General features: G+C 35.6%; 1 protein-coding gene across 3 annotated transcripts in view; it reads right to left on the bottom strand.

Moving 5' to 3' along the window:
• Positions 1-13,664, bottom strand: part of LOC110445681 (death-associated protein kinase 1-like) — a 113,673-nt gene that overhangs the window by 68,444 nt on the left and 31,565 nt on the right. For all 3 annotated transcript variants that reach the window (XM_021490431.1, XM_021490433.1, XM_021490432.1), the window contains exon 2: positions 3,872-4,090. In XM_021490431.1, the coding sequence (XP_021346106.1) occupies positions 3,872-4,090 (219 nt within the window). The remainder of the gene's footprint in view (positions 1-3,871; positions 4,091-13,664) is intronic.

Raw genomic sequence — 13,664 nt, 5'->3', positions numbered from 1 at the left:
ACGTCCTTGCAACGGCCAAGGTCATATGAAGACGGCCATTTTGTCTAATGATCATAATAAGGAAGTTAGGTCAAAACTACCAAAGTCACCGATTGCTATAAATCATGTAACAGCGAAAAAGATTTTTTTGCTTTGAAGTTCTTTAAAGTTGATTTCAAACAGGATCTTTTTAAAACAAGCTGTGACCAGACAGAGCATTGTAGAGCAGTGAAGACCTATTACGATGGAATCTTTACTTTCCCACAAATTCTCAAATTTTCAAATACAAATGCTGCACCATGCCATCACAAAGATAATTTTTTCACAGATCAGTCTGAAGTTAAATCACCATTAAACCTTGTTCATGCTGTGACGACAGCACACAAATCACAGTATCTAAGATATTTATTCAGTATCTAACCCAACAAGGCAACATGTCAAAGATTGGTATTGGTTATCAGTAAGTTTAATTAATGTGAGTGCTCCCCCCCTAACAGACCCGGGGAATCATCTGTTCCCAAATTTACAATTTATCATGGGTTTACGACCCTCCAGTTACATGTTTCATGAATGAAATACAGATATCGTTTAATATATTAAATATTCATATTTACAAATTTGATAAAAACTTGAAAATGTTGCCATGATCCATTACTGGCCTCATGCTGTGACTTTGCATTTAATCATTGTACCTAATACAAACATTCTATGCTATCAGACAGAATATGTTTATTTAAAAAGCGATGATAATACTTCATATACGTCCTAAAACCCAGTGAGTCAGCATGTTAGCTACACTGCCTGTGTATTAGCAATAATCAGGAAAGCAGAACTTATAAAATGCAGCGATATCCTTTACATAGATATAAAATGGAAAGTTTGTGAATCATCAACTTCGGATTTTACTACCTCTAGGCCTACATTTTATCATCATTTCATTGAAGTTTCAAATTGTTTTTGCACATTGCTAATGATAGACATGCTATCGGGATGTAGATAGGAGAGCTATCTAGCTTGAACCCGATATGTCAAGGAGTTGTAAAACTGAAGATCATCTAGGAAACTCTCCGATTTCTTCTGTAAATTGAAATTACATGTCTGGGAAAGATGCAGTGCAGAATCCATCATGTCTTCAGGATAAAAATGATCGGCTAAACCATGTGACCCAACTTATCTCTTGTGTATTAAGTATACCGTCATGTAAAAGTCATAAAAGCTCATTGCGATGTGCATGCACTCCTATATATATACTGCTGGACCACAGGAACAGATGTGGATAGGGAAAAAATATATATTGTATAGGTTTTCAGATAATAATGACAAGAGAAAATTGAATATCAATCATATCCTGCCATTTCCTTCCTTGTCAGCCATAACAGTTATCTCTGAAGGGTCAATCAGGTCATCAGCGACAGGATGGAGCCGTTCAGGTTTCATCAACAGATATATCTCTACATTGTACATTTTCCTCAATAAATGACAAGTCATACACTCATTAAAATCGATGTAACCGTTTAGCTTCATCATCCAATTCATCTTCAGTTTACTAAAACCTCAATATGTTGCAAACAAGATAGACAATTAAGCATCCACAGAACGTTAACTCGTTCACCCCGGAGGAGGGGGGAGGATATACCATTGTGGACACCCAGCCAATAATAATTCCCAAGTGCAGTACAGTAGTGAAAAATAGCCTGATGTGGAAACAACCTGGAGTTAAAAAATAACAGCTCATAAATTTGAAAAAACATGTCTACAAGACAAGTTTGCAAAAATACAAAACAATAAATCATTAAAGAAACGGAATACAACAATTTGTAAACTTCCCTGCCATTATGGCAATAGAGCATGACACGTCTTCCCTCACATCAATCAGACCCTTGGAGAGTTCTACTGCTATACTAGGAGCAGCTGCACATTTCTGGTCATATCCATCAGTCTGGAAAGATGGCTTTTATTGTAGAAATTTTTCTTTGGAAAAATACATATTTTTTCCACATTTTGTTATAGATGATGAGGAAAGTTTTCCTATAAGACACTATTGACATCAAAATTAGAATGGCAATTATTACACCAATAAAAGATTTAAAGTCTCTTTGTGATTACATATCTTCGACAATTTGGGACATCTGTTTAAGCAGTATGAAGCTGCTTTGTAATTACAAATGTCTGACATTGTGGCACACTTACATCAGTACAAGGCTACTTTGTAATATGGCAAAGAGTCGCAAGCTATCTATTGTCATTTCCATCTCCTGACAAACTTTGGTATCAAAAATATAGAGGGGCACTAGATGGTTTCAGGAAACAGCATTCTGTCATCCAAAGAGGCTTTGAAATACAAAATCCTTTGTAAATTGTCGGTGACAGAGTAAATCAGATATGCTCTGGACAAGCTGAAGCATGGTGAACAAAGAGCTGTAACTTTTTTAAATGCTGGGGCACAAGACCCAATTCCAGTACTCAACTGATACACCACCATCAAAAGAACTATAATCACATACAAAATTCAGACATTCTATGTGACAGCACATCAGAGGGAACAAAGTGAACAAAGGGCCATAACTCTGTGGGTAACAAGTCACGGATTCAGTATGCAACCCAAGAGATACTGGCAAACAAAATTCAGCAATTCTATGTGACAGCATATCAGAGGGATGTGCCCTTGACAAAGTGAACAAAGGGCCATAACTCTGTGGGTAACTAAGACACGGTTTCAGTATGCAACACTCTGCCATCCCAGGAGATACTTGCATATAAAATTCGGCAACTGTAAGTGAAATAGTATATGAGATATATGCCCTGGACAATGACACACTGATGATGGACTTATTAACTGACGGACAGATTGACTGACTGAATGATGGAGAGCAAATCTACAGTCGCCTCCAGTAGTACAAGTTGGGGACAAACTATGTATGGGATTGTTGGACATTTACTACATTAACTGAAGCTTAAGATTATTTGAATTTGCACCTTATTAATTGATATCCCCAATATTTAAGTACATTTACCAAAGCAGTATAAGGCTGCTGCAGCTTTGTAATAACGTATGTCTGAGATTGTGAGAAAATTATTATGGAGGTGTATGGCTTTGTAATATGTCATATGTGCAACTAAAGCAGTATGAGGCCATTGTTCAATCTGGGATTTAGGTATATTTACTTCAGCAGTATAAGGCTACTTGCAAATTGGCTACCTGCAACTCTAAGAGTTTGGGATATTTACTTCAGCAGTATAAGGCTACTTGCAAATTGGATACCTGTAACTCTAAGATTTTGGGATATTTACTACAGCAGTATAAGGCTACTTGCAAATTGGCTACCTGTAACTCTAAGATTTGGGGATATTTACTACAGTATTATATGGCTACATGTCCCTTTTCAATCACACATGTATAAGATGGCACCAGTTCCTCCTTGCACTATGGGGTATTCTTGACCAGCACCTGTTAATCCCTAGATGGAGAATGTGTATGGGGGAATCTTGACCAGTACCTGTCCATCCCAGGATGGAGAATGTGTATGGGGGATTTTTGACCAGTACCTGTCCATCCTAGAATGGAGAATGTGATAAATGCCAGGTATGTAGGCAGGGCAGCTACTTCCTCCCTGTAACTTACTCCTGTCAGCACTGATGAGAGTTCCTGTGATTATCCATTGACCTATACCGACCACTTGGTATGAAAATGGATTACCCACAAACTCTAGTGCATATAGGCAAGAATGCATACTATGCGAATCTTCAACATATAGCAAACACATGCTAGTTTACATGGGCAAATGATTCCTCCTGGTATTTTTGCAGCATCCCCCCCCCCCAAAAAAAGGATCTTCATCTAATGACAATATTAAAGATGACTACCATATGATATCAGTGTATATGTACTTACAGCTCGAGGACAAGGATGACTTCGGTACGAGTATCGTACACTTCCAGGAGGTGGATAATGTTGGGGTGGTCTATCATGCTGAGGATGTTCACTTCACGCTGGATGTCCTCCATTTTGGCCCCCCTTCGCCCACCGCCGCGCTTTTTCCTGATGAACTTGGCGGCATACTCAACGTCGGTCTCCTTATGTCTTGCCTTCCTTACAATTGCAAACTGACCACTGAAATTAAAAGAGAAACAGAATATCAAACTCTGCTCCTTCCAAAAATAATATGTTGTTGTTTTCAAAAACACTATCAAAGCCTTCTCGAAAGCTTGAATTAAAAAAAGGCTTAAAAGTTTCATATGGCATTGGATTTATAACATACATGAATGTTTTGTTTTGCAATGCATCTACTGTATATGTTACCTTAGTATGAATAATTTTAGAGAGCTATCCAATTTAGGAAAAGGTTTATATTTAGCATTTAAGAGGCGTTAATTTAAGGTTTATGTATTGTGGTGTTTCATAACTGTAATGTGTTAATTAAGTATTGTTATATGCACATTATTGAACGGTGTTTTAATGTATACTGTGATGTCTCTCTCCTGTCTATTCTAATTATGTTTAGAGAATGTTATATACATACAATGTACATGTATGTACCTATAAGCCTAAGGCTTTAATTTTGGCTAATAAAGAACTAGAACCTTATTGCCACCAAGAGATATAGCCTGAACTGACAAAGTGTTGAAGCCTGATTCAAGAACTATTGCTTTGTTTCACAAAGAAATTGACTGTCTAATGCTTAAATATGTTTGGCACCATTAGGAACCCTTTTATAAAGGTTTATTAATTTAAAACCTGGATTTATGTTTCAAACTTGTTCATTGTTTTTATCAAATGAGCCACCTGTCCGTGACCAATCACTTCCTCGTAATCATTTAGGAGTATATCTGTTAATTTTTCTGGTAATGTTCTTCATCTATAATGATGATTCTTGACATCGGAAGGCTGTGCAACAAAGCAACAATTTTACACTGCAATTTCTTGTCAGGTTATCTGTTATTTAAAAACGAGGTATAGAAGTGGTAAATCAGTTTGTTCGGTTGATTGCGAATATCTTTGATTATGCTGCATGAGAAGCGTGTCTTGAAAATCTACAAATGTTGTGCTTTAGATGCCTTGGGGGAACTATTCCATTGTGTTATGGTGTATGGAGGGTATGAGTGTTTGTAGGTGTCTTTGGATATGTAGATATGTCTACAGCCAAGGTTGTGTCGATTGGTGTCCTGGGGTCTGTAGGGATGAAAATATTTGTACTTATTTCTACTTGTTGGAAAACTATTTTGTATAAGAATCTATGGTGTGTTTTTGTTCTGTGTTTGGAGGGTTGGCAATGGTAGATTGTGTAGCAGGTCGGTGACCGAACTGAAGTTGATGTAACCTGTTGCTCTTCTAGATCTTTGTACAAACAGTTGTTTGAACAGACTTAAATCCCCATGGCCTACATACATGCATGCTTTAAATCAAATTTGGTTAAAGTCTGCTTTGTGGTGTTATAAAAGACACTACCAATATTTTAATTAAAAAGTTCATTCTGCATAAAAGTTGAGCAGCAATTTGGTAATAAGGTTGATATTACATTATAATTATATAACTCACTAGTGTCCTCGGTGAGTTGGAAGGTGATTACTCCTTAATCTATTGACCCCTTAAATAATATTTGAACCTTACCAAATCAAAGACTGGGCAAGTCCAGTTCAAAGATGTAGGGGTGAATGAGTTAAAATCTCCCACCAGGTGTCTTACATAGACTTTGAATTTATTTTGCAACCATTGTAAGTTTTTCTATAATATATGATAAATCAAGTGGACAGAGTGGTATGGCTGTCAGAAACCTATCTAATTCTCTCCATACATCTATACGGGTCAGTCCTTGTACCTTATACACAAAACATAAATTCTGATATAAAGTCACAATGTACCCTGATCACGGCACGTTGTAGGTGTATGCCTTGCTCTTCACTCTCCAAGCTTCTTTATACCGGCATTTTATTTGAACAGAACAACATACCTGGGTGAATTTCTACCTGTACAGTACCCGATTACCTTGCCTAACCAGAACGGCTTGGTCTCTTACTGTCCCATTCTATATATCATTATCCCAATGATAAATTTGATAAATTTCTATTTACCGGTAACTACATATAAAATGCTTAAACCTGACACAATCTTCTCAATACTTCAGTTTCAATGGACTGTATTGTTATGGATAAAGCCATCATTAATCAAATGAGCTATAGATCTGTCTGTGCAATATGTGGAGATAATGATTTATCCCATAAAACCCTTCCCAATACCTTGTAGCAGTTAATCCCATGAATATTACAGCAATTTCCCCAGCTATTCAGCAGAAGGTTGAAGCATTAAAGCTACAATAAAATGACCTACATTTTTTACATATTTACCTTGTCGTTATCAATTTTAACACTTACATGGTATATGTACTGAAGTTCAATATAATCTGGAGTTTGTTAAATGTTAAGAAAACTACAATAAACACGACACGAAACTTTGCTATAAAATCCAGGTAATTTCCGCAGGAACCTTGGTAACAAAACCACGGGTGATAAACTTTGTGGGTCAAATAATTAGATGGCTTTTATCAAGTTCAGCAAGGTGAGTGTAGTAGGATTGAGTTTTTAAACTTATGGGCAGTAAAGCCAGTATCACATATATATTAGCTGTATACACACACAATAACATACTTTCACAAAGTCCGGTAGATAGGAACATGACACATTTAGAGCGTCACCCCACAGTCTATATATTTATGTGAGAGTTATATATGGACCAAACCGTAGGGTTAAGGATCTATACATGCCAATAAATTCAGTGTTTCCCTGTTGAAGCCTTTCATTATTGACATTTTCCCAATATAAAATTGAAGCAAAACACTTTTATGCAGAGGACTCTATTAACTTCTTCAAATATATGTCTTACATTTCTCCATCTATAGGATATCAATATGATCACCTGTACCTTGGACCTTAATTTTAACAAAAGGCCCAAGGAGCCTGTAACACCTGTTTTGGAAGTATTATTGGCTTTTAAACAATTACTTGTATTGCCCATGTGGTGGATAACAAGATTAACAATGTTTCATGACGCTTGTATACATATACCATTTCAGACTATTTATGCCCATAAATCAAGCCATGGGAACTAATGTCATTGGAATTCAGAAGCTCTAGATATATTGCAATTCTTAGGTGTTTCCTGGGTATTTGGGCATCACAACTGGAATTTCTTCATTTATGAAAGACTTATTGAAACCATTCTTAATCCAGTTGACGACTAGAGTTTTTGAAGTCCTTCTTGTATTATAAAATCTGGAAAAGTTATTATAGAAGCAAAATATATATACAAACTTACAAAAGTGGATAGCAAGTGACAAAGTTTTATTGTGACGGTACCATCTTCCACTCCCAAATATGTGGGCAGGAAAACCCTTCACATGAAACAAGTAGTGTATTTGCTTTCTTTTATTAAAAAAGTGTCCAATACATAGTAAATTTGTAAATTAATCTCCAATATTGTTATTGACTTTTTGAAAGATTATTCATTTAACCCTTCTAAGAGAAATGGTCCAACGCAGTCCCAGATCGACAGATATTTACTTAAGTGTTAAAGTGGATTTATATCATATTCGACCAAATCCAATCCTCACCTTTCTGTCATTCACCCCTTACCTAAATCAAATTAAATATATATTGAAATAAGTTAACTCAACACTTTGGATGTTTCCTTAAGTTATAAGCATATGTATAAACTGTGAACTCTGGGAACATTATACCTCCTACCTAGGTTATATGAAAATCACTGATCAGATTAAATTAGTTTTTTCTTTAAGTCTCGTATAATTTACAACCACTTTTGCACCCCTCTTTTTGAGTAAAAGAGTATGATAAAGCAATAAAATCACACAACTTCTACTTTTGATCTTCTCTATGGTGTGTGACCTGGAATTTTTCTCTCTCGCTGAAACATAATACCCCTTTCTGTAGCACAATGGTAGACTCTTAGCCTTATATAGCTACCTGTACTAGTGTTTGCTTATGCCATAACCCCACATATTTCTGCCTTATAGGAAGGCCTACCCATATAATAAAACAGGTTATATCATTGATTAAAAGTCTGGGAGCTTTATATATGACGTATCAAATGAAATAACATTACACCACATTAAGGGACATTTACCATTTCTCAAAGTCACTCCCTCAATTATGTATGACCCGGCATATATAACCACTCTTAACACAGTTCCTTATATACTTGACCTTAGCATGGCTCTTCATACTTCAACTGGTGCAAAAATCTACACCATCTAGAAGTTGAATTTAAGAGTGCCCTATTTTAATTATAGGGCATGACTCGCGAACAAAACCTGACTTTACATAATATATATAGGATAGTTACCTGGTATATCTCACATATAGGTCACCTGATCAAGACCGAAAATTAGTTAAAAGTTTTAAAGGATAACTTGAAAAAGAAATGTTAAAAGTTCTACAAAACTTTTGAAAATTACAGAAACATATAAAATTTGAAAAAGACATAATTTCAAATCCAAAAATAATCATGATTTTCTATTTTCAGACAAATAAATATTAAGGAAATGTATATCCTAACCTGACCTTGGAAAGCTTCCATCTAGGCTAATTCAGATTGACCAATTTATGTTAAAATAACACCCTGTGAAGGTTATTCTAGGTGTTATTTTATCATCAGGACAACGTAAACCCTAAAAATACAAGTAAGAGAAGACGTAACAAAAGCCATCTGTACATCGCAAATAACTAAATCACACACAGACAAGTCCAACTACACCATCCATTAGCACTAAGTGGAACAGTCGTTTCATTTGACATAGGCTCTTACAAATGATTCCATCTTCAAAGTTTTACAGTGCCAATCTACGTTACACAAGGACTGTGACACACTTACAGAACCCTGATGACCAAAATACACACTTTTACATAATTAACACAATTGTTCACTTTCACATCATTAACACAATCACAGACATTAGGCAAAGTTTCCTTAATGAACAAACCTAAAAACGTGTTGTTCTTTTTTGACTTGGCTGAACATCAAAGTACAGAAACTATAAGTATAACAGTTTCATTAGTTGTCCGGTACTTGAACACTTACAATTGCGAATGCCACTTTGTCCAGAATAATCTCACTTCCTCTGAATAATTTAATGTTATAACCGATAGATTCCATAACCTTAACTGACATTTATGAAAAGTTCTTTTTACACAACCAATAAGTGTTTCTATGTGACGTTTCGATGACTAGTACGGTATGTACACTGTCACCTTCATCAGACAAATGACCAGTGAAGCTTAAATCATGCACACAAAGGTGTAAAATGTGTACAAGTTGTCCACAAAATTGATGTCGATTCAGCTACGCTGTAAGCACATGTACAATAGTTGTTATATATGTACCGAAATGACTCGATTCAGTTATGCTTTGTTTAATACTTGGTCATAGATGTGTGAGAGTCTATGAGCCCCCTCATCTCGATTTAGAACTTAACTAACGTCAAATTTATACACATATACATACAGTAAAACCTCCATTTATGATGCCCCTTAGAGTCACATCTACCCCCATGCTTTAAGTGCCATTGTTTGTGCAAGGCTCCCTTTCTCCTTTTTTCCTCAACAATATCTTGATATTATAACATGAAAACCTTGAACCAATGCCCCCATTTATCAGTATAAATGTGCTGTTACGAAGGGCTTTGGCAAAATATTGAAGGGAATCTTTAAGGAAATCGTTAAGAAAATTGGAAAAAATGTACATTGAAAATGGCGACAGGATCGAAGCTTAGTGAAGCAGAATATGAAATGGTTGGCATTCACTGTTGAGGTATTAGTGTATAGACAAAATTCTATATAGTGTCCACTGAACAACTGACGTCAGTATATAACAAAATGTTGCTGTCCAGGAATTTCTGACAAATTTTATGTCCAATGAAAGAAGCTGTCATGATTTTATGCATCAAATATTACTAAAGATTATCCCAACTCAATTATTACCAATTTCCCGACCCGAGAAATATCTCTGTACCTTCTTTATCATCCGCCACCAAGGATGTACGGAACTTGTATTGCATATTAATTCTGTCTGTTCCTGCTGCGTGCAGGATATGAGAATCAATTATTGGGTATCATCCTTGATTTGCCTCTGTTGGGGTAGCCCTATAAAATTAATTGACCTGCCAATCTCCAACAGATCTACCATGCCAGATCTGGAGGCAATGTTACTGATACTGCGGAGGATAGTTTTTTAGGTGTATAAAGTACCGTTGCAGTAATTATTACTACAGGGCTTCATTACAGACCAGCTAAAGCTTTCTGCTTTGAGCTGGAAAAATAATTTTCGGGAAATCTTTTAAATCTCATTTTCGTTTTTGCACAACACAGCCAGGTGGACACATCTCCAAAAACTGTAAACCTTAATACAAAGATATCCCTAAAATAATAGGGATCTAATTTTACTGGAAGAAAATCATTAACAGCAGAATCACATTGTTCCAACATTACCTTATCTCCATTTTACTGCTCTAACACCAGAAAATTACATTTCCATTATAAGAAAATTATATTTGGCAAACTGCACTCCTGACAACCTTTGATAAAAACTCAGGCAATCTAATTTATTTAATTCAATAATAAAGTGTAATAATTATATTCTCTTTATGATGTTCCAATTACATTATCCTTTATGGTGAGCTACTCCCCGGACTCCCACCAAAAACTGGGCTGTCACACTGAAAAGTACCTGTTCACCTTCATGGCCTTGACAAGTACGTATTCACCTCTATCCTCTGTTATTCTGTCTCAAATCACGAAATATATATATGTACAATTTTACACAGCAGAACAGAACACATTTTCAAGTTATTTCACAACTGAATTATCGAAAAGAAATTGTTACACATCCTTTAGACTTCTGTGGTCGTGTAGAAAGGTGTCCCTACGAATGTGAATGCTATTGTAATGTGTTTTTGTACAATGCTTTCCCTAAACGATTATAAGTTTATAGCTTAGTTCAGTGGGACATGTACCTGTTTAGTCAGACTTTCTTTCGGAAAATTTGCACATTCTTCATGCACTAAAAGATAATATGATATAAGAATCTAATTTTGGGTCACATCAATGTGACACATGTATGATTTTAACTTTGGGTCAATATGAGTTTCTAATTTTGAGTCAGTATAGTGAAACAGGAGAAAGAGGATTACAATTAATGGCCAGACCAGGATTTGAACCCGGGACCTTCTGAACTCTAGACAGACGCTCTACCAATTGAGCTACCTGATCGCAGACAATAGACCCAGTCCAGTCCCGCTACAATAACACCAACTTTGGGGCAATATAAGACTACATCTTTGGGACAATTTCAATATAAGACTAACTAAATGGATTCAATGAAAGCCTTTGTCTTTGAATCAATGAACAACTTATGTATATTCAGGTCTTACTTTTATTGGTAAACTTGTACAGTGAGTTTGGTCAGACATTAGACTGTTGCAGACTTCTCTAGTTTTTGAAATTCATGATAGCGGGAGTCTTCTGTTTCAACAGTAGTTTTGGCCCCTAGCATCACCAGTGAGTGCAGACCTGTATAAGGATGAAACAGCTACCGGTATATGGTGTAGATCAAGTTGATTGTTTTTACATTAAGTAGTATCGTGTGTATTTTGCGTTCATCCGCTAGATTGTCTTTGGTTCAAGATACAGTCTAATTCTATGATATTGAAATCTTGATGGCTCTAGTTAATATTTCTGAATTCAAATCTTGATGGCCCTATAGTTAGTATTTCTTAATTCAAATCTTGATGACTCTAGTTAATATTTCTTAATTCAAATCTGGATGGCTCTTGTTAATTCTTGGTTCCATTCTGACCGTGAATAAACTCTGATCCCCTGATCAACTTTGACACCGTAGGTCAGCCCACTCATTGTTTGCATGCATGGGTAAATTATCTTGCAACATTTGACATTAAATTATCAAGACACGACATACTAGCATAATTTCATGCTGTATATATGCTGTCAACAGAACTAATAAGAACGGCCATGCATGCTAGATTTCTTCTCACACAAGGCTTAATGAATTACTTGGTGATAACAATATCCTTTGAACTCTTGTGATATTTTACGATTTATTAACTTGTAATGGACTTGTCAAATCATATAAATTTTGTCAATCTTTTATCAACTTTACAGTTAACTTTAATATGCTAATTAGTCGTGATAATTGGGATATTAATAACAAATGAAGTGACCTTGACCGCTGAGAATGTGACCTAGGAAATGAGAGGATCAGATCACAGGTAATACACGGAATCTTACTCGAGAGAGACGGACTGGTAGTAAGTGCAAAGCCTGACGGTATATCAGTGTACACTGTTTGCTTTTTGACAGTGTGGACAAAGTTTTATGCATTTATTAATTACTTTCATTGGTGAGATGTTCCTATTTCCTAACAAAGTCAAATAAAATGATTTTTTTCCCATAAAATGTCTAAACACACGACTACACTGTTATTAGTCTATCTCAACTTCAAAGTCTCTCAAGTATAATTAAGTCATTTTATCCACAATACAGAAAAAAATAAGTTTTTACAGGTACAATAAAGTTAAAGAAAAAAATAAAATAATGGATACTTAATGATAGAGTGTATACCTTAATTCAGAGAGGACGTAATTTTTAGTTTTTCAGTCACTAAAAACTGAGATAAAATAGGGCTCAAGATTTCTACATGAGAAAAATAGTTGTAAATTGATGCGTAATTTTAAAATTAAGCTGGTATTTAAATCAATTTTAACCAATAGGCCTGTGTGTGATTGCTCGAGATGGCCCGATCTGTTAAATGTTGTAGATTGTGTACATCATGTTTAGTTAATATCAGACAATGGGATAAAGCTGGTTTACATAGGGAAATCATTAAAAATATTTAAATTACACACATGTATATAATACACAGCCTTACATAACAATGATAGGTTCTGGATGTGATTGATATCTAGATAATCAGTCAAAGCCATGTATGACGGGCACAATTTCAGTCATTAATGCGGCTAATTCCGTGTAATCGTCATCACTGGTACAATAGATAATACCTATATATATACACAATACCAGAACAGACATGATATGTGTTCCCCTATATCTATCACCACAGGGTACACACGGGACCATATCTATACCCAATCTATCAGTATATTTTCTGTACTGTACGCGTACGCTAGGTACGAGGCATTGGTAGATATATAGTAATTCATGGGACATAAAAATCACTTAATCAGACCGCAGTGCTTTCTACAATCCTCTCAAGTTACATTAGGCCGGGGATGGAGCTGATCCCAGACCAATACCATCAGATAGATCCAAGTTGTAATCAAACTGTTCGACAATCTATTTAAAATGCTTTGAATCATCAGGCCTAACGATTTTAGACTACTTGTAACACATTATGTAGCTTAAAGTGCAGTATCACTGTACTAATAAATAAGAGATCTATAATGATTCTACAATATTTAACCAAACACAACAATCACAAAATGTAAAATTTACTTCTACTTCTTCCTGTTAATCAACCTACTTCATCGTATTGAAGATCATGTCGATGTTTGGGTTGTGTCTATACACAGGAAAAGAGAGTGAGAACAGAGCTAATCGTGTAGAGAGGAGAGATGACTTTTAAAGGTTTCCAAACCTAGCTACAG

Source organism: Mizuhopecten yessoensis, unplaced genomic scaffold, assembly GCF_002113885.1.
Source record: "Mizuhopecten yessoensis strain PY_sf001 unplaced genomic scaffold, ASM211388v2 scaffold2329, whole genome shotgun sequence".
NCBI classification, from domain to species: Eukaryota; Metazoa; Mollusca; class Bivalvia; order Pectinida; family Pectinidae; genus Mizuhopecten; species Mizuhopecten yessoensis.
This window is presented reverse-complemented; position numbering and strand designations above follow the sequence as displayed.